This window comes from Symsagittifera roscoffensis, chromosome 2 (genome assembly GCF_963678635.1).
Source record: "Symsagittifera roscoffensis chromosome 2, txSymRosc1.1, whole genome shotgun sequence".
NCBI lineage: Eukaryota > Metazoa > Xenacoelomorpha > Acoela > Convolutidae > Symsagittifera > Symsagittifera roscoffensis.
The window spans coordinates 77,628,875-77,652,411 of record NC_087063.1 but is presented as its reverse complement, the minus strand read 5'-3'; the positions used below and the strand labels follow the sequence as shown (position 1 = coordinate 77,652,411).

Below are 23,537 nucleotides of genomic sequence, written 5' to 3'. Positions count from 1 at the left end.
TTGGCCATTGTAGAGTTGAAGGTAATTCCGGTGTCTTTGACGCTTCCAGGGGCCACGATGTTAACTGGACCATGGATTGAGGGTGTGTTGATCACGTGTTCAATGGCTCGGGCAGTGTCGTGTACATGTACCCATGGAAAAGGCTGGGATCCGTCACCAATTTTTCCACCCGCACCTAAACCAAATTTACTTGAAATTGGAGAGCTATGATCAGAGATAGTGTTGCGTTATAATTTGAATCAAGGTTCATCTGTTGAAAACTTTCAGTACCAAAGACTGTTATTGTTCCCGACTGTCGGATAAGGTCCGATAAACATATGCTTGCGTTGGTTTTTTATTCAACCCACATTTCTAAAGAAAGTTATAGAGTGGAAATTGATCCAGGACCGAACTTTCAAGACCATCTAAAGGACAGTCAGAACTCTCACGGATCTGCCTTGATTTAAGAGCAGACTTGTTTTGTGTACTTGAGAGAGAAATAAAGCTAAAAACTTTTATCACTATTAATTTATGAAAGTAGAGAATAGACAAAGAGCAAAGCAATGCCCACTAGACGCCTATCCTGAACACATTTACAAGGCAAAAAAAAAACAGATAGATTAGTTAAAAATATACTAGCACGTAACGCACCTCCGGTACTCACAAACCGCATATATTGAAAATAAGATCTGCATTCTTTGAGTGTGCTTTGACAACACCCAACTACAGGGTTCGTAATTACAAATTTTGCAAAGTTTTTTCTTCAAGTTTTTTTATACAAAATTTGAAGAACCATAAAATTTTGTGAAGTTTTATATCAGTTCTTCGAAAATTTTAAAATGAACTAAGAAACGTCACATCTGGGAAACTAAAAGCAATTGAACAGTCGCATTTGGACGCAAGATTTGCAACTCCTGAGAGTACTTTTACAGTACCCATCTATAACGTTGGGAAATTCAAACTTTGAGAAACTTCACCTTAAGTTTTCTAAATTAAGTATTTTTTTTTTGAAAACCAGAAAAAATTTCTGTCGATAACTACCAAAAATTGATCAGTCTTATTTGATGGCGATATTCGCAATCGTTGAAAGTACTGTGAAGAAAAAAAAAAATCACAAAAATCGTCGTATCTCTTAAACTAAAAACTTTGAGCATTCTTAATTGGAGGCCGAAATTGCTACTCCTGAGATTCCTCTGATAGCCCCCAACTTAAGGTTAGGAATTTCAAAATTTGAAAAAAAAACTAATTTAATTTTCATAAAACTTTTTTTGAAAAAACCACAAAAAACGTCACATCTGGAAAACTGCAAGGTTTTGAGCAGTCATATTTGGAGGCAAAATTAACAAATCCTGAGAGTACCCTGACAGATCCTCACTACAGAGATGGTAATTTCAAGTTTTATAAAAAATTTATATCTATGTTCTCTAAAAAATTTTGAGAAAATCCTAAAAAAACGTCATATCTCGAAAACTACAAGATTTTGAGCAGACATATCCAGAGGCAAGATTTAGAACCCCCTGAGAGTACCCTCAAAGATTCCAATAACAGGATTGAGATCTTCAAAGTTTTGAATTTTTCAACATCTAATTTTTTGACAGCACTCAATTACAGAGTTCGTAATTACAAATTGTGCAAAGTTTTTTATTCAAGTTTTTTATACAAATTTTGAAGAACCATAAAATTTTGTGAGGTTTTAAATGAGTTGTTCAAAAAATTTGAAATGAACTAAGAAAGGTCACATAAGGGAAACTAAAAGCAGTTGAGCAGTCGAATTTGGACGCAAGATTTGCAACTCCTGAGAGTACTCTTACAATACCCATCTATAACGTTGGGAAATTCAAATTTTGAGAAACTTCACCTCAAGTTTTCTAAAAAGAATTATTTTTTTTTTGAAAACCAGAAAAAAGGTCACATCTCGAAAACTATCAAAACTTGATCAATCTTATTTGATGGCAATACTCGCACTCTTTGAAATAACTGTGACAGCACACAACTACAGGGTTGAGACCTTCACTTTAGTAAATTATTTTGTAATTTGAGTTTTCTGAAAATTGCCAAAAAATAACGAAAATCGTCGTATCTCTTTAACTAACAGATTTAAGCATTCTTAATTGGAGGCCAAAGTTGCAACTCCTGAGATTACTCTGACACCCCCCAAATTAAGGTTAGGAATTTCAATCTTCGAAAAAAAAATTAATTGAAGTTTTATAAATTTTTTTTTGAAAAAATCACAAAAAACGTCACATCTGGAAAACTGCAAGGTTTTGAGCAGCCATATTTGGAGGCAAAATTGACAAATCCTGAGAGACAGATCCTCACTACAGAGATGGTAATTTCAAGTTTATTTAAAAAAATTATATCTAAAATCTCTGAAAAATTTTGAGCAATTACTAAAAAACGTCATATCTCGAAAACTACAAGAATTTGAGCAGACATATCCAGAGGCAAGATTTAGAACCCCGTGAGAATGCCTCAGATTCCAATATCAGGATTGAGATCTTCAAAGCTTTGAATTTTTCAACATCTAATTTTTTTTGAAAATTTCAGAGAAAATTAAAAAAAACGTCTTATCTCGAAAACTATAACGATTTGAGCAGTCATATTTGGAGGCAAAAATCTCAACTCCTGAGAGTACCCTGAAGGAGCCTCACCACAGAGATGGGAATATCAAATTTTTTTTGAGAAATTTTTTATAACTAAGTTTTTGAAATTTTTTCAAAAAATCCTAAAAAACGTCATATCTCGAAAAATACAAGGATTTGAGCAACCATAATTAGAGGCAAAATTTGCAACTCCTGAGAGTACCCTCACAAAATTCAACAACAGGATTGAGATCTTACACATCGAACTATTGGTTTGCTAATTAGAAACTTGATGAAATAAACACTGAATTTAAACGGGAAAAACGAAAAAAAAACTTAACCATTGCAATATACGATAAAGGTTAAACGTGAAAAAAAATCTTTTGTTAAACATGCAGAACATTACATTGCAAAAGATTAAACATGGCGAGATATTGAAGCCCGCATTTAAATATATAAAAGATTTGATAGATGAAAGTTAAAAAATTAGGATACGGTTAAACAGGCATAATCAAACATGAAAAAGCTCAAACATGAAAAAACTCTTTCGTTAAACATGCGAAATTATTATGCTTAACCATGGGAGATAGCTGTCACTAGCATTTAAATATAGTATAGATATTTGAAAAAAAAACTATTTTTGTTTTTATTTATAATTTTTTATTCTTTGCCCTACCTAGTATTTAGATGTTAGTTTATTTTAGTGATTTAAAATCATGAGCATGTGCGAATTAAAAACTAACAATTTTCGGGCAAAACCATTGTGGGAAGTTAATAAAATTACAAACTACGGCAAAAAAGATTACTAGCCAGGAGAGCACCCTTGGACCTACATGTACGTTCACAGATGTCTACGAGCAGAAAGTCATGTATTAGGTTTTCAATACTGTGTGAGGAACAAAATCCAAATGTTTGAAATTAAATTATAAGACTGCTTAGCTATCAATTTTTAATGGTTTTCGCCTAAAATCGAGAAAAAGAAATTTTACTTGAAAAAAGACGAAAAAAATATGGATCCATAACTAAAAAAAAAAATTTCTTATAAAATCTTCGTTAACTGTAAGTATGTAGCAGTCTAAAAAGTGATGATTGAATGACTTCACTTTCTTGGAAATGTTTTTGTATTTCCCAGAAAAATAAAATGATAGTTTGAGATAATTTTTAACATTTTTCTTGGCCAAACAGCATTTGACTCTGGCCAAACAGCATTTGACTCATTTGAGTTTTTATGTACTCCTATTGGTTGTTTTCTCGCTGTATCCGCATCTCTAAAACTCTGTTTACTTCATTATCCGTTATGAGGTTGCTCAAAATTTGAATAGAGCTTTCACATCTGAGAATTTAAGATACTGTTTTCACTAGTTCATAGATATGGAGCTACTTAGCAAAAGAAACTTGTTTTCTAATCTTCGATTTTGCAATCATTCGTAATTGGTGCTCGTAATATAATTTTGAATAAGCGATTTACTTTTTAACCCAAAAAAACTACTTCTTTGTGGATGCGTAAGCCAAAACGCCATGCTGTAATATAGGTTGCACGAAAGTTTGTTAAGTTGTTACAAGGTGCTTGGTCGAAAGAAACTTCGTATCTAAAAAAAATCTGAAAAACTTCGTGACTTTTTCTACCGAGAACATCAACGAGTTAATCAAAGTAGAGCAGTTCATCTGTCAGAAATCCAAAATAACGAAAACACTTCTGTCGCTCAACTGGCTGATCATTCAGGATAACATTTAGCGTTTAATGTAAGCTTGCTTTTTTGTAACCATTCTGCTTTTTTGTTTAGAGCAGCCTGATATTCAGCATGCATAGTTTTCACCTGTGTACATGTCCTCAATACGGCATCTTGTGCGTAAAGAATGGATCTTTTCCTGGTTTGGGTTCATAACATGAATGAAATTTATAAAAAGCAGTGGACCAAAAATAGAGCTTCCCGTAGTTTTGAGTTAGCGTGTTAAGTGACTACAAACTGCTTCCTACGACTCAAATACAATCTAGGAAACTGACCAATCGGATCTCTTATTCCATAACACACATTTTTTTAACTGATCAACTGTATCGAATGCTTTATTCAAATCTCTGGACGCGCATTTTGTCAGTTTTCCTTGATCGTGAAAACGTGGTCTCAAATTTTCGACACATAGGCGAATCTGTGCTTCGCAAACTCAATCAAGGAAAATTCAAAAACAGTGCTTAACAGTCAAAACAAAGGGAAACAAGGAAAAGGTTAAAAACTCACCTTGCAAAAATTGTTGATTATAGGAGTATCACGCTCTTATATCTGCTCCACGACTGCTTATAATTTAACTAACACTAGTCACCAAAAAAGCAGCTACAGTTTCTATTTAATTGCTGAATTGTTGCAATCAAATTGCAACGGTCGCTTGGAAGTAAACTTGTGGCCCAGCTAATGCTGGATCTAGCTGTTCTAATATTTTAATCATATATTGTACTGATACGGATATGCAGAATTTTCAAAACTTCGAATAAGGGACTTTAGGATAAACCCTAGTTTTTCTCTGCTAAATACGGGATTAACCGCTTATTCAAAGGAAAACACTGCTACTCGCTCTTTCAATTGAAGTATTTATCTCAGATTTGGGTGTTTTTGGGAAAAGTCAAAAAGTTTTAAAAATTAACCAAAATGTCAACAACTTTTTTCTACTTGAATCAGGGAATTGCCGCTTATGAAGGGGAAATCTCTATGGTTTTTTCAATGAATTGAAAGCTTCATCTCAGATTTGTGCATTTAGCATTTGAGAAAATGATAAAACTCAAAACAAATAGCCCGAAAATCACTTTACTGAAACTTATGAAGGTCGTAGAACGTGAGGTTAAATGAGAAAAGGCTAGGAAAAAAACACTAGCAGGCACATAGAAAAGCAGCCGGCTTTTCCATTGGTACCATTGAAAAAGTGTACACTAGTGTTCGAGAAAAACTGACATTTCTGCAAAAAAAAGAAAAAAAATCAAAAGCATCGCAAAAAAAATCAAAAACAATAAATCCCTTATAGTTTCATGAAAAATGTTTTTTTTTTTCAAAACAGAACAAAATACTACCCAAAAAAGCAGCAACATATGGCCATTAAATTGTTTATGCTTAAATAAGCTTAAATATGATTAAATGGAAATATATCAAAAGTGCCACCAAATGAGCACTTTTATTTGCGACTAAGGTTGAAAAAAATTCTTTGTTATAATACAATACGCTTAGTTTGGGTACTAAATGAAACAATTGAGTCAAATGTTCCTCGACTTAACCGACAACCGAACTGATTAATGTTGAGTAAATAAAAATTTTTGGAATATAATATCATGCGGATGCAGAAAAGTCTTTACGGGAGCTTCACTAACACTGGCAGTAAGGCCATTGGTCAAAATTTGAGGGATATAAATGATTACCTTCTTTATAGACTGTAATTATTTTAGCCATTTTAGGGCAATCAGGAAAAATCAAAAAAAATCTGCAAATCATTTAGCAAATATTGGTGCAATAACCCTTTAACATTTTTCAAACAGTAGTTATTCCAAATATAAACTGAGGCGAAGCTGCGCTTCGCTAATACTTACGAGAACACGAACAAAAAGCAGCACTATTAAGTGACATAGAAAAAAGTAGAATTAAGCCACGAATTTGCAACAACTTGAGGCTTAGCAAAAACTCGAATTAGCAAAAATCTGCGACCTAGCAAATTTGAGTCTCACGAACTAACCATTCAGCCACGGATGTTTAAAATCCGCAAAAACTAGCCACCAATAATTAAGCTCCATATGCTAACAAACTGCCAATTCGATGCAGTAAAAGTAACGTCAAATACAAAAAGATACAATTTTGCATGTAAGAAATCGCAAATCATAAAGCCACATATTGTATAAATTATGCGCTTCAATAAATTGCGAAATATATTGAGTTAGAAAATTTCTGAAATCAAGATTTTATTATTGCAATGTTGTTTGAAACAAATCTCTTTCTTCGGTTCTTTTGATGAATTAAAAATGCATCAACTGTGTAAACTTATAACTATTAGAACGTCAGAGCACATGTTATCAATAAACTGTAAACGTGCAACTAATATCAAAGGTGCAAAAAATATCAAAATATCTTATTGCCAATTCGATGCAGCAAATTCGACGCAGCAAATATTGTTGCTTAAAGTCGAAACAATAATTGCGAATTAGTCGCAAAAAAGTCGCAACAGTATTTGCGATTTAGGTTGGAAGAAAAGAAAGTTCGAATATAACACATTGCTTCGCAAGTGTAAAAAGCCTGTGCTGAAATTTTTTTGATAGATTCTAATACTTTAAAAACACCCCCTTGGACAATCGGTATAAAATACACAGAAAATATGTACTGTTTTAGAGTTGAAAATCTATCATGAAAGGTGCTGGCCAGTTTTTCAGCAAAATTTGAAAAGAATTAATCAAACGCTCCAAATTCATTTCGGAAATATAGCAACAGTAGATGGCAGCAAACATATATCTTTTGCTGCCATTTATCACCCAGCCCAGCTCATTGGGGAAAAAAATCCTTTTTCTCTTTTTTCGTAAGTTTTTGATATTATGAATCATGATTTTTGTACAAAATCTAAATCTACCGAAAAAGTACTGCCACTTGAGCTGTTGTAACATTCCCCCTTCCACTCCTAGTACCAGTCCAATCCTCACAGTGGCCACCCGACACTCCTTCTTCTGCCCCTCAACCACCTCGTGTGCACTTTCTTCCCACTTGGACACCATATCAACCATGAAGTTACCCTCCAGGTCACGTGGCAATTCACTCTCCTCACTGAACAAAAACACGTACAGTTAGCCAATTGCTGACAATTGCAAAAATTTCACCATAAAACTCAGTGTATCTAAAAGAAATCTTTAAAACTTTGCTGTTCAATAGGGGAGTTTGCCTTCTTTTTAGCAAACGCACAAATTTAAAAAAAATGAAAAGTCAAACAGACAAAAAACCAAAACTGATCTTAAGTTTAAAAAAATTATAAAGACCTGTATAAGCGTCTTCACTACATTCACTGACATTTGAAAAAATACAGTTGGCCAATTGCTGGCGGTTGCTTAGGCAAATTCCTAGAATAAGCTTCTACTTTAGCCTCATTTGTGTTTGGGTAAAACAAGCTTTTTGAAGTAAATTTTCGTGTCTTCAAATTCTGTTTCACTGAGCAAGTTTTTTTACAGATAAAAAATCATACAAAATGTTCTCTTCCTTGCTTCAAATCCGAGGTATTCTCAACGCTGCGGTTGACTAAAACCAAACCAACAACCAACGGAAGATACCTAAAGGTTTTGTTTTCATTTGAAGCGTAGACTCCGACTGCTGATGCAGACACATACACACTCGGTCTGTCTTCTGCCTTCGTCTCTCCCAGAGCTTTTCCCAAAAGTTTGTTCACACCTATGCGACTGTCCAAAATGTCTTGTTTGTATTTATCATTGTAGGGCTTGACAAAGAAGGGTTTGAAAGCATTCTCGCCACAAAGATTGATGATGACGTCACTTTTGGGGAGACCCCCTCCAGTTTTCAATTCAGACCACGTGATGGTGCGAGGGAAGACCTCTAAATAAGAGCAAACAAGCTCACAGTCTTAAAAAACAGAAATCATTTAAAGCAGACGGTATTTGAAAATTGAAGTTTAAAATTTATCGAAACGAAGGTAATCAGAACTCAGATCATTCAAAAAGTAACATTGTGTTTTATTTCATAAGCGAAACATTTTCTGCATAATAAATAAATCAGCGAGCAGTAGCATGCCAAAGGGAAGCGAGGGCAACCGCCCCAGCCCCCAGCCCCCATCCCCCCCCCCCCCCCCCCCACCAATACCTCAATTCTGGTTGCCAAATCATTCCAAAGGTTCCCCCCTTTGCTATAACTTTACGAGATCCTTTTTTAATCTAATTGGTCGACCTAAAAAAAGGTGTCGACAAACTTTTCAAAAAATTTTCATACCCCCCCCCCCCCACTTAAAAAAAAACTTCTGCGCACGCCACTGTGATCAGCGAAACATTTTCTCTATATGAAGACATCGAGCAACTTCTCGATCAAAAGCAGCGAATTTCGACTGAATGAAGCAAATTGAATTACGCTCAACGGATTTTGAAGCAACGAATAAACTAACAACGATATTCGGTGGCTGTTTTATTAGCACAGATTTTAAAAAAAAGAAACAAAAACTAATTTTCTTGTTATTCCGACTGTTAGAGAAAAATGATTTACAAAGATTTAAAAAAAAAAAATAAATATGGCAAAAATAACGTAAGCAATCTACATGAAACCTGAATTAATATTCATTACACTTTACTGTATTGATGCATAGATTTTTATACAGGAATTCAAGTGTTCTTTCTTCTTTTTTCTTTAAAAATTTGAATGTCATCATCTTTGAGTTGTCAGTGTCACCAAATTTCGTGTCGTCGAACCTTTTCTTTCATTATTGTTCATCTATTACAAAATTCCACCTCAGGCCACATATACTTGCAATACAACACAGGCAGAAAAAACATAAATCGAGAAAATGAAAGGTTGAAAAAACCACGTCTAACATTTTCGTATGTCTCGATAAAAGTTCATTTTAGGCGAACACGCCAAGTAAACTTTTGAATTTTAAATTAGCAGCGGAAAAAAAACTTACGAAACAAAGCCGGCAATTTTCGAGTAGACATTAGTTTACCCGAAAAAAAAATAAACAATTTTAAAAAAAGTCTCCCCTGAAACTACAAGAAACAATACTTGCATTTATAATGAAATTGGCTAAAAGCACAAGGAATACACCTGATGTGGCATCTAAGCCGACAAAACTTGAGCAGACAAACAATTCTATGTTTACTGCAAAGCAATTTCACAAGGTCCGGATGGGACACGAGCCCCAGACCTTGGAGGGCAAAAAAGACCACGCTACCTCTAGGCCAAAAGGGAACGAACATGGATGTTGTTACAAGACACTTGCTCTCGCAATTGTTATGAATCTCAAACGCCTGTTATATACCAATCAATTAAGTCGGTTATAACTCAATAATTTCACAGAACACCAAATTTTTGGGTTATAATTTGTACAATTCTGTTGAAAAGACAAAACCAAGCAATTGGCAAGATCGGTTGCCTGAAGAATCTTAATCGGTTGAAAATACTAGATTTTACGTTAATTACATTTTTTTACCCAATTTTAACTTGACTAAAGGACTTAAGATATTGGTTTCCGACCTCAAAATGAAACGTTATAGAATATGTTAACTCAATAATTCATTAACCGCTTATTGAAAAAACTGGTTCCTGACCTCAAAACAGAATATTATAGATTGAGTTAACTCAATAATTAATTGACCGTTCATTGACTCTTTTCCAACAGACAGATGGAAAAAAGTCAATAAACGCAATTAAACAGAAAAAAAATCACTGATTGATTTTTGAAAAACCTCAAATTTCGGATCAATAGTGGAGAAATTAGGAATCAATACGTAACATTTTTATCTCTGGGAAATCTGAACACAGATGCGAAGTTGCACTTCGCATACACCAGCAAAAACATGACCGATAACGCTTACTGGGAAAAATGAATTAGTAAAACTTTGTTCATAACTTCTTAAGTGACGCACGCCATTTATGAGTCTACATAATTACTTAGTGACACAATCCAATTATGACGCGTTAGCAGTACCAGTCAATTTGAAAAAAAAAAGAAATTTACCAACTAACATGCCTCAAATTATAGAGCGGACGCATTTTAACTAGTATACTAGTATACGAAAAAAATCATTCAAAACATCCGACCCTGCCCAAGTTCGAACCCTCTTATTTTGTTGCGGGCCTCCTTCCCTACTTCTACGCTGCAGATCCATGATGCTTTGAAGCTAAAGTGCTGATTGTAATATAATAGTCTGTGTTAATATCCTTAGCAGTGGCTGTACTTAATAGCTGGTTATTGATCTTATGCACATAATGCAATAAATGAACACTTTCAAAATGAACACTAATATTTGCGCTTTAGGTTGGAAAAACGAGGGTTCATACTATCACACAAGAGTTGATTGTGTAAAAATATATTCCATTTACGAAATTAGAAGCGGATCACGTTTTTCGTGACCTTTTAACGTTTGCTCGTCGATAGTTGAAATTGCCTTCCTTTTAACAAAGGAAACAAACTGAACTTGAAAAGAAATCAGAAGTCGAACCGCTAAAAAAAGTAGCCTGAACAAGTTTTAAGACCTTTCGTAAAAAAAGTAAAAAAATCATCGCGACCAATATACAGTGTCTTAAGTTCATCGACTCTTAAAAATACTGGTTTCCCATCTCAAAATGAGAAGTTATTGATTCATTGACAGTTCAGATTCATTGACTGAGAAGAATATTGCCAAGAATTTAGCATTAACTTAAAATTCAGTTCAACTTACTGGCAGTTCTGGACAGAAGGGTGACTGAGTGTCCACTCTTGGATAAATACTCATGGAGATGTTTGCCCAGAAAGCCACTGCCAGCCACAATCACATTCATCGCTTGTTCACTCTCTCACAGCAGATAACAGTTGAAAATCAGGAGGTCAAATTAAGTTCAAACCATGTTCAGGTGAGATCAATGAAAGATCTGAAAAATTAAGCCCAATTATCCACGATGGAAAAACCCAGCATACGATAAGCTCATTTTTGTACCACGCACACTTTCCAGGCGCTAAAAAAACAACTTGCCGCAAAAAAAGAGCTTCACTCAACAAAATAACCTAGTCTGCAATATAGGGAAATAATAGAAACTGACTATGCTCAGAAAATCCTGATAGCCTTCAACAGATCCTTTGCGAATCGCGAAAATCTCAATTTTTATTATAACTTCTTGGAAACCCCCCCCCCCCCCAGCCAATTAGGGGAGAGGATAGGAGCTTGATTCTGAATTCCAATTTTCAGGCGATCAGAACAAAGCAATTCAAATTGAACGCTGGTGTGGAGGATGTTAACTTGATTTAATTTCTTTCAGGAGATCCGATGTTGTGCCCCAGCTTAGGATTGAAAATCTTGCTTTATTCGTTAGCAACAGCAGTGGATTAGGAAAACATACTCAATCGAAGATTGAAAAAGAGTAATGAACGCAAGTAAACATGAAAAAAAAACACTTCGTTGAAAAAATCTCAAATTTCGAATTTCAAAGAAAAAAAATAGATGCCCTATAAGCTCTTTGAATTTCTAGAACGATATATGACCGGCGCTTTTGTGATAACAATAACCCAACCAGAGAAAACTGGATCAAAAGGTAAAGTTTTTATTTCAAAGTATCGAATTTCAAAGAAAAAAAAGATGCCCTTTAAGCTCTTTGAATTTCTAGAACGATATATGACCGGCGCTTTTTTGATAACAATAACCCAACCAGAGAAAACTGGATCAATAGGTAAAGTTTTTATTCCGCTGGAAATCAAAAAATTAAATTCCACTTTCGAAATTAGAAATCTTTCACGTTTTTTGCGCCATTTCCACGTTCGTTTTTTTTTTGCTCCATTTACGTCACTTTCAACAGATGAATTTCAATTGAACTCAAAAAGTGCATTATACCTAAAGGCATTCATAAATGCATCATTATGTATGAATGCATATCTGTAGTTATTAGAGCATTTTAAGACTTGTTCCTGAAAAACAAACAAAAAATCAGCAAGACCTATATAAGAGTCTTCACTACGTTCATTAGTCTTGAAAAACTTATCCACCAGAAGAACTCATAATAAAACTAAATCCTTCTAAACGCCAATTGCTTTGTAGCGATAGGGACATGTAACTTAACACAATCTCAGGAACGATCAATTCTGGAACTTTCTTTTTTTTTCTCTTTTTAAAGTTTCTAGATTTTTGATGTTCCATAATGAAAAAAATTCACGCTCTAGAAAAACACTTCTCTTTGTTAAATGAATTACGTAACACCTAGTTATGTCACGCTAATTAATAAAAAAATTAAATAGTGTTGTTTTGGGCAACCAATAGTTTAAGTCTAATCTTCAGCATCATTTGGCGTTTCATCGATCAGGTAAGTCAAGTTTGAGGACATCACACTTTCAGCAAATGGCTAAAACACAAAAATTTCAATGAATTCAAACGATATATCGTCTACTTTCTTCTATTCAGGGTGCTTAATGAGGCATAAGATAAAACATAGCTAACATACAGTAGGAAACGAGTCAATGGACCGAAGTAAACCGAAAAAAATCTTCTTTTTGAAAAAATCCCTTTCGAAAATTTTTTTTTCGCACTTTTTTGATAAAAATAATCCAGAAAAAATCGGATCAACAAGCAATTGAGCCTGAACAAATTTTAAGATTAATCCTGAAAAAATCGAAAATCATCGCGAACTATGTAAGAATTTGAACTACGTTTCTCATTTTGCACAGCACCAAAACCTGAAGACGTCATATTTTGCAGAATTTTTGCGCACTTCCAATTCTTACAGTTGTTTCCATCTCTCTTTAATAAAATGATGGTAATCAAAATACTCAAACTGAAACACAAATTTGAAATAAAACAGCCCAGATACATTTCTTACCATTGAGGACATTCCGCCCATAATCTCAGACCCCGAGTCAATCGAATCTGCCTCAAACGACTCCAGACACGAACAGTCTTCCACCGAATCCTCCGAGTGACTCGGGCTCTCCTCTCCACTCGAATTTCCTCCTCGGAACTTCCGATGAGCTGAGCGCCCTCTCAATCTAGAGGATGAATCATATCCAAACTTGCATATTTTCCGATTAGCTTGTTTCACTTTCCGAAGCATTTTCTTTTCGTTCAACTCTGCTTTTCGTTTCGCTTTTATCTTGCGGCGCATGTAGGCTCGTTTCAGCTCCACTGCTCGGGTCAAGATCGGAGGCAGGTAGTCTTTCGGCAGATGGCACGTGTCGTCATAATACCTAAAAGAGTTGAATGACACGACTTTTTTAAACAAAGTTTTTCTTTTGCAATCTCACGTTGACTGCCTAATATCAAGTTAGAGTTCTTTTTTAAAGGAGTGAATACATATTATGTTCATTCAGCTATAATAACAGAATTCACCCGATGACTAAAACAATTTATTTGGTAGCAAAAAAGTGGTTGCAAAATAATATTCAAGATATTTCACTTAATAAATTGAACACTAACCCTGTGGGAATTGAACGAGGAATGTCTCCACAACTTTTTGATCTCCTAAATACACAACATATCAATCTGATTAATCTCAGTTTCCTTTTCCAATTCGCAATTTAAACACAAACTTAGACCATCATTATAGCGATAAAATCTGACTAACTTGAACTTAGAGTGTCTATAGAAACTCTGAACTTCATATACTTTGCATCCTTTCTTGGACAAACGCGGGATACTTTTGTTGATTTTGGGCACGAAGTTGTGATCAGGAGGAATGAAGGGGAAGCGCTGCAGGTCACAGGCGTGTTTAGAGCCACAGGTTGGTGACCGGAGTCTATAAATGCGTTTTGGATCCTGTTTTGCATCTTCTGCTCTGGACTCCCGTGATTTGTACTTGATGTCGTTTTTGTCCATGTCAAACTGACATTGATGCTTTTTCAGAGGAGTTCTGGGCCTCGACTCCGAGGTTTGGCTCAAGCTTCGTTCTCTGAACTGGCGACGCTAAAACATTAAGTATTATGCTAAGTGAAGTATTATGTTAAGTGCAGTGATGTGCATTTAAGCAAATGGGTCTTGTTAACTATTTCCTCCCTTTGGTTCCCTTGTAACGAACCTCCCCTCCCCCTATAAAGAAAGAATTGAACAGTAAAGCATTACGAATTTGGTACCAATTGTCAACAATCCCCCTATTGCAATAGGAGGGGGATTGTTAACCAGATCCAAGCAAATTAGAAAGTTTTAATGAACATCACTGATTAAGTGTTCAAACCACGCAAGATTCGTGACCCCTTGCTTACTCACTTCTCTAAGGCCAGGTCATCTTTCAATCTGAATCAGTTACTGTTCCGACCACAAATTCCGAGTGTTTATAAAACATGGAAAAAAATTAGATGAAAAAAAAACTAAGACAGAATATATTCATGGTTTTGACGAATCGTTCCCATAATAATAACTCAACAATCAACCCAGCATGCAAAATTTGTCTAATTTTGCTACTAATCTTTGTATTCACAGTTGCATTTAGATTAACTAACGATGTCTTGCTTACTTTTTGGTCTAGTTCCAAGTAGCTGCTTCTACTGGTCGAACTATCTCGGATACATGGCGACATTTTTCTTCTACTGTCCCGATTGCTAACCCCACTCCCATCAGCTGAAAAAAAATGAAACATGAGAACATTTCTTGTATTGACGATAAAGAGAAAATGCAAAGATCACAGAGTTTGAAAGAGTTGATAAAAACCTTTAACTGTTTTGGGAGCTCCAAGGGCAACTCTACAACCAAACACTAGAAATCAAAATTTGTTTCAAATATATTCAAGACATTCCAACAATTTCGTTATTGTAAGAAGCGGCTGCCAAAAAAAGACCAAAAAAATCTAGGCATATTAGAAAAAAAACCCAGGGTTTCTTCATCTGAGCCCTTAGTCTGATAACTAACTCTTAATCGGAATCAATTAGTGAGTAAATGAATTCCTGGAATGAGAAAAACACTTTAAAGTCTCGACACTTACATAGACTCTCTATCTACGACTTCCGTGTCTACTTTCGTCAAAGAGCGGTCGCCCAAATCACTGTCGCTGCTGCCCTCCAGGAACGTCAACTTACTCGTAAACACATTACTCCCCTTCTTTCGATTCTGCTGCTGCTCTGTAGAACTCACTGCATTCACAGTGTAGTAATTCATAGCACTATAGGGTCTCTCCTGGTTTAGTTCACCGTAGTTCATGCCTTGGAACTCCCGAGATCTTGGCGTCAATTTTGAACCGTGGACAGGACTACTGACCACCGGGACTGGTCAAAATTTTTAATGAAGGAACTTCACTTACTTGGGTAAATCATATTAAAATGGTTTTAAATATGTTTGCAAATCATTTGTTACATATTACAATATATTGCATTAATAAAAAACGCAAGAGTAATAGAGACTTTTGCTTTGAGAAATCCATCAGCAGAAGGATACTACTCAAAATGATGATTTCATTGCAATTGAGCAACTATTTCACTCACAGAAGTACTGTTCTATTGGCTGAAAAAGAAAAAATGTAGAGAAAAGTATAATTTTTGACCATCCCTGATAGCAGTTTGTGGTCTTTGCGTTGTTTCAGTATTCCCAGCATCACCCCCACTCGAAATCACATCCACAGCAATCGGGCGCTTGAAGTCAATCACGCTGTTTCCCTTCTTGGAATTTCTTCCAGCACTACTGCCGACCAAAAGATCCTTCAACTCACGCCAATTATCTTCTTCTAGTTTCGATTTTAGAGAATTTTTCAGCCTGTAATCGCACGGTTGGTCGAAACTTAGCATGCCTCGATCAAAATTCAAATTCGAATCAGTCCAGATTTGATCGCCGTTTTGACTAGCGCGGTCACTATAAGAACCCGAAATCCTCATTTTACCCATTGAAGAAAACGAGTTCTGCTCCAAATAAGAATTACGATAACTATTATCTCTTGGAGTCGGTTCTTCATTAATTTCGTCACTTTCATTGAGAATTTCTCGCAATACTGAGGCTCTTTTTGATCTTAAATTGGACTTCGGCAATTCTACCATTGGATTTTTACGACCAGTGCTTTCTCCAATATCTGGAAACGTCGGATTGAATGTTCGTCCAGACAGAGCATCGAATTTTTTGTATAGGTCAATTTTTACTGAAATAGGAACATTTTAGTCAACGAAGTGAGAAATTATTAAATATCAGTCTATTCGATGTCAAATCAATAATTGTTTAAAATATTTAATAATAGATATGGATTGCTTTGCTTTATAGTTTTTTAATGAAAATGCTCAAAAATGATTCTCAAATTTCAGTGACGTTATATCACTTAAATTCCTTTAAAATTAAAAAAAAAGTATAAATTTACGGTCATCAAGATAATTTGATTATACGGAATAATAATTACAAATTGTTCCTCACATTGTTGAAACTCGAATCGTCGTCGGTTGAAATTCTCACTCCACGTGAACAACTTCTGCCAGTACACCTCATCGTCCATTTGCTCCATTTTGTCACATAGCATATCAATTTCAGTGGCCAATTGCTTCGATGAGCTCGTCTTACCAGTCGTCGACTTCTTGTTACGTCGGCTACGAGCACTCCTGTCAGACTTCAGCGCAGCAGACATGGTTGCAAGCAGCTTTTCGATTTACATTTAATCTCTGAAATTAATTTTTCCAGGTATTCAATTCTGTTCTTAAACTAAATTTATTAATTTTTTTCTTGCGGCTGGATTTTTTCCAGCAGAACATATTTAAAACTGTCTAACCTCTTTGTTAAAAAATGATAACTCGGAATGATTATATTTACAGACAATCAACTATGTAACTTCAACTGCCTGTGGCACCAATTATATAATTATTTATTTCACTGAATATTAACAAACATTCATCGATCGAAGTAAATTCTGAATCCCATGAAAAACTCTGTCAACTGGTAGCGATTCGTATTTCTGTAACAAATATGTCTCTACTTCGAACTTTTTGCGGGAATTGACCAGTCTGATTTCATTAGAAAGTAAACTACATTTTCATTGCAGCATCTAGCCGCTAATTCTTTGCCTTCTCTGCTATTCGATCGACTCAGGGGTATTACATGTATAACTCTCAAGTTTCTATGTAGCTTAAGTATCCCATGGTTAAGAAGATTTCATGGTTTTTTGTTTTTACTGAAGCAATCGAAAGATTCATTTTCATTATCAGTAGTTCTGCTGGCAGTAGTTTACTTTTTAAGAGTTAAACCAGTTGTGATACAATTTGATTATTTTGAATTATATAAAAACGGTGCAATCATGGTTCCCGAAATGAGATGAAAATTGCTCAACTCTTCACTCATTATCTCAGCGAAAGAGAGATTAGACAGCTAAAGTATTCTACGAATAATACTCGACTGCACTCGAACAACAAGGTCATCGAAACATCTACAAATGTACCGGGGCCTAGGAAATTAGACGACCGTAAGGAGACTGAATTAAAGGACAACCAGTGTTTACTCAGCTGAAAGTTAATTTAAGTCGGTAAACAAGTTTCACGCAATTTGCGCACAAGTTATTGTCCAATATCTGTTATTTTCTGATCGTCTAATTTCCTAAGCCCCAAGTGTACCCGATTCAGTTGCTGTCAGTTGGATCATTCCGTAGCATTCTCATCAAGTTGAAAGGAAACGGAATGACCTCAAAAACGAACGGATTAAAATCGATACCCGACTAATGGAAATCAGAGACCAAATGAATAGACGAGCTGAAAATATCACCAAATCAAACACCCTAATTGAAAACAAATAACTAGAATTAAATGAATGAAAAAAGAATAAATATCGCACAGCTACGTCGAATCAGTAGAACCAGTAAAGCAGGGACTAACATCGCTAATGCGACTCCAGGCAACCTTGGGATTCGTATAGGAGCTAAGCCAGAGTCAATTTTTGGAACCACTGAAGAACGATTTCAAGCCGACATAACAGCAGTAGGAAAAATACTATTTTTCGAGCGCCTACTAAGCCAGCAACACGTGGTAAAATGTCAAATGATCCAAAACAATAATACCAATGGAAATGGTTGTCATAAAAAATTCAACATTTTTTTGGAAATACGATAAATCCGATATCAGAAAAACAGACGAGAAACACAACAACTAGCTTCATGCAAGCTGTCCGTTTTTTTTGCGAGCGTCTACTAAGCCAACAACACGTGGTAAGACGCTAATTGATCCGAAAACAAAACTATCATTAGAAATGCTTGTCATAAAATATTCAACCTTGTTTTGGAAATACGAAAAATTCAATCTCAGAAAAACAGACTAGAAACACAACCACAAGCATTCAACAAGTCTTTAGTATTTTCGAGCGTCCACTAAGCTACAACACGTGGTTGGACGACAACTGATCTGAAAACAAAAACAGCAAAAGAAATGATTTTCATTCAAAATCATTTTTTTTTGGAATTACGAAAACTCCAATCTCAGAAAAACAGACGAGAAACAAAACCACTACCATTAAGCAAGCTTTTAGTATTTATCAATGTTTCGCTAAGCCAACAACACTTGGCTAGACGCCAATTAAAACGAAAACAAATGTCAAAGGAAATTATTGTCATATAAAATTTGTGAGAGCTTTCAACTTTTATACTACCAACCAAGCTGATTTTTTAAAATATGAATAACCATTTTAATCCTTATACCGATGCAAAATAAGTTCACTAAACCGACAAAACAAGAGCCGAGATCATTTACGCCAAACAAAATTTCTAAGCGAAAAAACCCAAGCAAAAACGGCTAATTTACCAACCAGATATAGTAATTTTTAAAATAAGTTATCAACGACACATGAGTTAATCAACGACTTTTGAGACTACAATGAAAACTGATTAAACCCCCCCCCCCCCCAAAAAAAGGTAGGTTGTCAACTAAGCCGACAAACTAAAAGACGACTAATCAACATTTCCAGGTAGAAAATTTCAATTTCAGACACTGAAAAACAAAAAAACAACAAGATCCAGCTGCGATTATGTTTCAAACGCAGCTGCATTACCTCCAGACCAAATACGATGAATGTACGCCTGACTTTTGAATTCAAATGAACCAAAGGTAAAGAGATTTTGTTGAATTTGTTAGCCCGAAAAAGTCTATATTCCGATTTGAATAACGCTTGCTAATTGCAAGCGTAAAAAATTGAAGTGATAGACCAATGAGCGCAAATAGACGCACATACTGCATGCATGTCGTGTACTGCATGCAAGCTGAAAACTGTGAACAAAGTTATTCACGGGGAAAAAATCTAGTACCTGATTGCAATACCCTTGCTCATCGCAAGGGTAAAAACCCAAAGATGGCACCCGATCGTTTTCAGGGCTAAAACACAAATTGAACCCGACTTTACTATCTCAACCTTTTATACTTTAACAATACAATGATTTATGAGCTGGCTTTTGACAGGATAATTCATAATAAAATGACAGTTCTAATGATTGATAATGATGATATGATGATTGTTAAACCAATGATGATATAGTTTTATCTGATTAGAACCATAAATGAAGCCGATGAAGGAAAACGACAAATAGGACATTCATTGCGTAGTTTAAGAGAAGTGTAGAGACAATTCCAGCAGAACACGTGACCACAGGGAATCGCACTAGGCGATTTAACCGCCGAAAGACACAGGGGACAGGCTCGAGTAATTTCCGATTCCGCCTCTTCAAAAGCCTGGTCTGCTGATTCAATTTTCGTTCTTGTCAGATTTCGGCTAAGAATCTTAGCTAAGTATTGTCTCTTTACAGCGACAACACAAGCCATGATTGCTAGTAGACTAAATATCGGCCCTTTCTTTAGAAAGTACAAAGATGAATAATTTCCGTCAATAAGAGCTGATAAAATTATAGGCTTCAAAACGGCTTGAGGAACTTTGAATATCTGAAGGAGGGAGTAATTTTGCAGAGATGATTCTAACAACTTTAAAATCAAGGGTAAAATAAAAAGTAAATTTGATCCGTCAGTTCCCGAAATTTCAGAGCCGATAGATTGGCTATATAATTTTGACCCGGATAAGACAAAACATCCCGAAATGAACTCTGAAATTTTAAGCGACCATCGCTTTTGCTCGTCTGTCATCAGAAACAGATCCAATATTTTTGATATTCTTCCAGTTATTTTGTCGAGAACTTCTTCATTTTTGAACATTCGCAGCAAGTTGAGAGCGAAACACTTTTTGATTGACATTTGCTCAGGCTCCATCTGAAAAATTGCAACTCAATTAACCCAGGAAAATAAACTACCCACAAATTTAGTTTTGATCGAGTAAACTGTGATCCAGTGGATCAATACAAACAGAGATACGTGGTTCCGACCGGGACAATCTAATTAAGCCATTAAACCAAAACTAAAAGGGACTTTTTTGTAAAAGAAATTTGAAAAATATTTTTGTTAAAGCTTTACAGGGTGGTTCGATTAGATGACAGTCTGCTAGAAGGAGTTGAAAGCTAACAATAACGGGCTTTTTTCCTTTTTCGCATCTGTGATTTTTTCAACTAAAATGAATGTTCACATTGTCCGAGTGGTATGAAAATTGACATGCGGACTACTTAGGCCATGGCAAACATATTCAGTCTTCATACTTTTAATCCTGTAAAACCATTCGTTACACCATAAAAGAGAAATTCGTGCAAGTGAGGGGAAGATCCCAATAACGCTATAATGCTGTAGCATTTGAAGTTAAGTTCACTCTCTAACTCATTCATCCATGTTAAATCTGGATATCAAAAAGTTCAGACCCATTTTTCTCGACAGAGGACATTTTCAAACTTGGTTCTCCTATCCGAAACACAGTCAATACGGCTTAAATGCTACAACACCTGGTCCGTCCACAATACAGCGGTTACCATGCATTTATACTTCGAATTAACTCTGCCTATTAACCCTCTACATGGTACAGCGCAGTGTTTTGCTGGTCAAAGGCAGAGAAGTTGCATTACTGTAAACATTGCAGTTGTAAATGTTTCATTCTTTAATGAAAATACAGATTCCAAAACTTTCTACGACCTCTTTGGGCACTTTTTTATTATTTTTTAAAGGCTCGGTTGACAAATTAAAAACCTAGGATCAACTGTGAATCGGAAATAGGACAAAACGGAAGTTTGCAAGCAGAAAAAAAACATATTTTGAGCATAATTTAAGACTTACATCCTCATTAATTACATTTCTGATCATAATTATTAAGCAATGATTGAACAACAAATAATTTTCTCTATTTTGATTTAAAATCGCGTAAGGTCTTTTTCTAAACAATTTTCATTTTGCGAAATTCTAAGAAAAATGCATCACCTCAAGACTTTTTAAATATCCAGAATCTGTTCTGCTTGACTCTTCAGAATTTTATTTGATCCGCTGGAAAACCAAAACATAGCCAACTAACAGTTGGAAAAGAGTAATGAACACAAGGAAACTGAAAAAAAACTTACTTAATTTTTTTTTTCAAGTGCTTTACACTTTTGCTGCAAGACCTATGTAAGAGTACTCACTAGGTTCATTACTCTTAAAAAAATCCGTATATTTTGAAACTTAAAAACAATCACGTTTCTCGCGCCATTTATACTTTAGAATTCAGAGCGTAATCTGTTTTCCGTTTAACTAATAAATTTGAAGCCAACTTGAAGAAATTAAAAGTCAAACCACGTCAAAAATCAAATTAAAAAAAATTGAGCGTGAACAAGTTTTAAAACTTTCTCTTGAAAAAAAACCGACCTATAAAATGATTGATAAATCATTTCGTTTAATGACAAAATTTGCGACTAATTCGTTTTTTGGCTAAAATTATTATACATTATGTACGTTGCTACATAATAAGAATGTTAAATTCTTATTTAATTTTTCACAAATGTTTTTAGAGTTTAGATGAGTTTCTTTTGTAGTTAATTATTAAAAGTCCGTTCAAGATAACGAGGCTGATAAGTGAACCATTTAAGATAGATCTAGTCGAATTACAATAAAAACTTTCATCTGACCCCTCATCTGGTGCTCGAGCCTTCAACCCTTTAGTTTACTATTTTTTTTACTTTTTAACCTGTTGTATTGCACATGTTTTCCCGGTTCACTTCTTCAATATTCATTTTCACTCCAAAACAAATATTGCATTGCAAGATAGCGGATACAAACTCTACCGAAAGCCACTAAATAATTTTTTAATGTCAAAAACTACGCCTACTAAAACTCCACGCGTGTCATGTTTAGTGAATCCCATCACCAGCGCTGAAATCGGCTTCTGGAAAATTTACCGAGCGCCACGAGTGGCAACCAGGCAAAACTTTTAGCCCGTTTAGTCAAAGAAAACATTTTGGTTATTTAAATTTTTGAGCTATTAAGTTTTGAAACTGGAGATTTCCTAAAATGAAAAGGAAATTCCGCAAAAGCACAGTTTACAAAATTGCAAGATACAGAACGCTTTTGAAGTTCAGTACAAATCATTTGAATAAAAAAATTGCTCTGGAAAAAAAAGCCGACAAAAATAAACCAAACGATAGTCCGACAACCCGAGTTTTTACCACAAAAAAATCAATTCCACTGGGACTCGAACCAAGGACATTCTGGTCTCAACGCACGTGCTTTAGCACTACCACAAAAAAGAAGGGATCATTCAGCTGCAAACGGAAAAAAAATTCATATAAGGGAAACGCCAAAAAAATTGCGAACAGAAAAAAATGAACTTCCATTGTTGATATTTGATATGATTTAAAACATTGTCCAATTTTGAAAACTTCCAATCAAATTTTCTCGAATAAGAAAAACTTAAAGGAAAAACTAATTAATTTAAAATTAAGACACCGGTTTACCAGAATTGATCTAGTCCTACTTAATTTCCGAGAAACTAACGCTAAATTTCGCCCAAAAGACTCAATTTACACCAATTTGTTATTTTCTAAAACAAATCAGATTAATTTTTAAACTAACTTTACTATAACTTGAAGAACGAGAAACTCGGATAATTTTCTCGCCCTGATTTTTGAACAGGATTGCCAATATAAATACATATTTAGAAAAAAGGGATTGTTTAGGGCATACAACGAATTGAAAATGTTCTGACTTAGCATAGCATTTCACCGTAAAAACGCAACAATTAAAACCTTTAGAAAAGTTTTAAGAATATGGGTTGTTACCTCAAGACTTAGTGACGAATCCTAATAATCTACTTTAGCAACAGGAATTAATCGATTTGACAGCGTCCACATTTGAGTCGGTCAACAAAAAATGGGAATTCCTACCCTCGACTTGGATACATTTGGCTTCTGAATACTTTTTCCTCAAACTTGGCCATTGCTGAAATTTTTCTGAAACTCAATGAAAACTGATGACTGCCTTGTTCCCAGTAAGTATCATGTAACTTTAGTTTTGAGCTGAATA

General features: G+C 35.0%; 3 protein-coding genes across 3 annotated transcripts in view; all 3 read right to left on the bottom strand.

Annotated features, from left to right (window-relative positions):
- Positions 1–11,178, bottom strand: part of LOC134839988 (epimerase family protein SDR39U1-like) — an 11,572-nt gene extending 394 nt beyond the window's left edge. Inside the window, exons 1-4 of the mRNA XM_063855617.1 lie at positions 10,951–11,178; positions 7,843–8,122; positions 7,155–7,345; positions 6–175 (exon numbers count right to left, since the gene is read on the bottom strand). Coding sequence (XP_063711687.1) covers positions 6–175; positions 7,155–7,345; positions 7,843–8,122; positions 10,951–11,050 — 741 coding nt within the window. The 5' untranslated portion in view covers positions 11,051–11,178. The remainder of the gene's footprint in view (positions 1–5; positions 176–7,154; positions 7,346–7,842; positions 8,123–10,950) is intronic.
- A 1,259-nt stretch (positions 11,179–12,437) lies between these two features.
- LOC134840142 (uncharacterized) lies at positions 12,438–15,443 on the bottom strand. The gene is made up of 6 exons (XM_063855838.1): positions 15,164–15,443; positions 14,699–14,802; positions 13,814–14,151; positions 13,666–13,710; positions 13,073–13,436; positions 12,438–12,598 (listed from the first exon to the last, which is right to left on the bottom strand). Exons 2-6 carry the CDS (start codon positions 14,759–14,761, stop codon positions 12,524–12,526), a joined length of 885 nt encoding a protein of 294 aa, XP_063711908.1. The 5' UTR covers positions 14,762–14,802; positions 15,164–15,443; the 3' UTR covers positions 12,438–12,523.
- LOC134839987 (uncharacterized) lies at positions 15,160–16,807 on the bottom strand. Its single transcript, XM_063855615.1, has 3 exons — positions 16,570–16,807; positions 15,719–16,303; positions 15,160–15,443 (listed from the first exon to the last, which is right to left on the bottom strand). Exons 1-3 carry the CDS (start codon positions 16,775–16,777, stop codon positions 15,160–15,162), a joined length of 1,077 nt encoding a protein of 358 aa, XP_063711685.1. The 5' UTR covers positions 16,778–16,807.
- Positions 16,808–23,537: the final 6,730 nt, after the last annotated feature.

Bases quoted from the DNA above. Each gene is read 5' to 3' on its own strand.
- LOC134840142 (XM_063855838.1), bottom strand. From the start codon at position 14,761: ATGTCGCCATGTATCCGAGATAGTTCGACCAGTAGAAGCAGCTACTTG. The intron at 13,711-13,813 runs GTTAGTCAGATT...TTGTGTATTTAG, and splicing joins TATAGACACTCTAAGTTCAA to GAGATCAAAAAGTTGTGGAG. The intron at 13,437-13,665 runs GTTAGTGTTCAA...CAACTCTTTTAG, and splicing joins CCTCGTTCAATTCCCACAGG to GTATTATGACGACACGTGCC.
- LOC134839987 (XM_063855615.1), bottom strand. From the start codon at position 16,777: ATGTCTGCTGCGCTGAAGTCTGACAGGAGTGCTCGTAGCCGACGTAAC. The intron at 16,304-16,569 runs GTGAGGAACAAT...TTCCTATTTCAG, and splicing joins ACGATTCGAGTTTCAACAAT to TAAAAATTGACCTATACAAA. The intron at 15,444-15,718 runs GTCAAAAATTAT...AATTTTGACCAG, and splicing joins ACAAACTGCTATCAGGGATG to TCCCGGTGGTCAGTAGTCCT.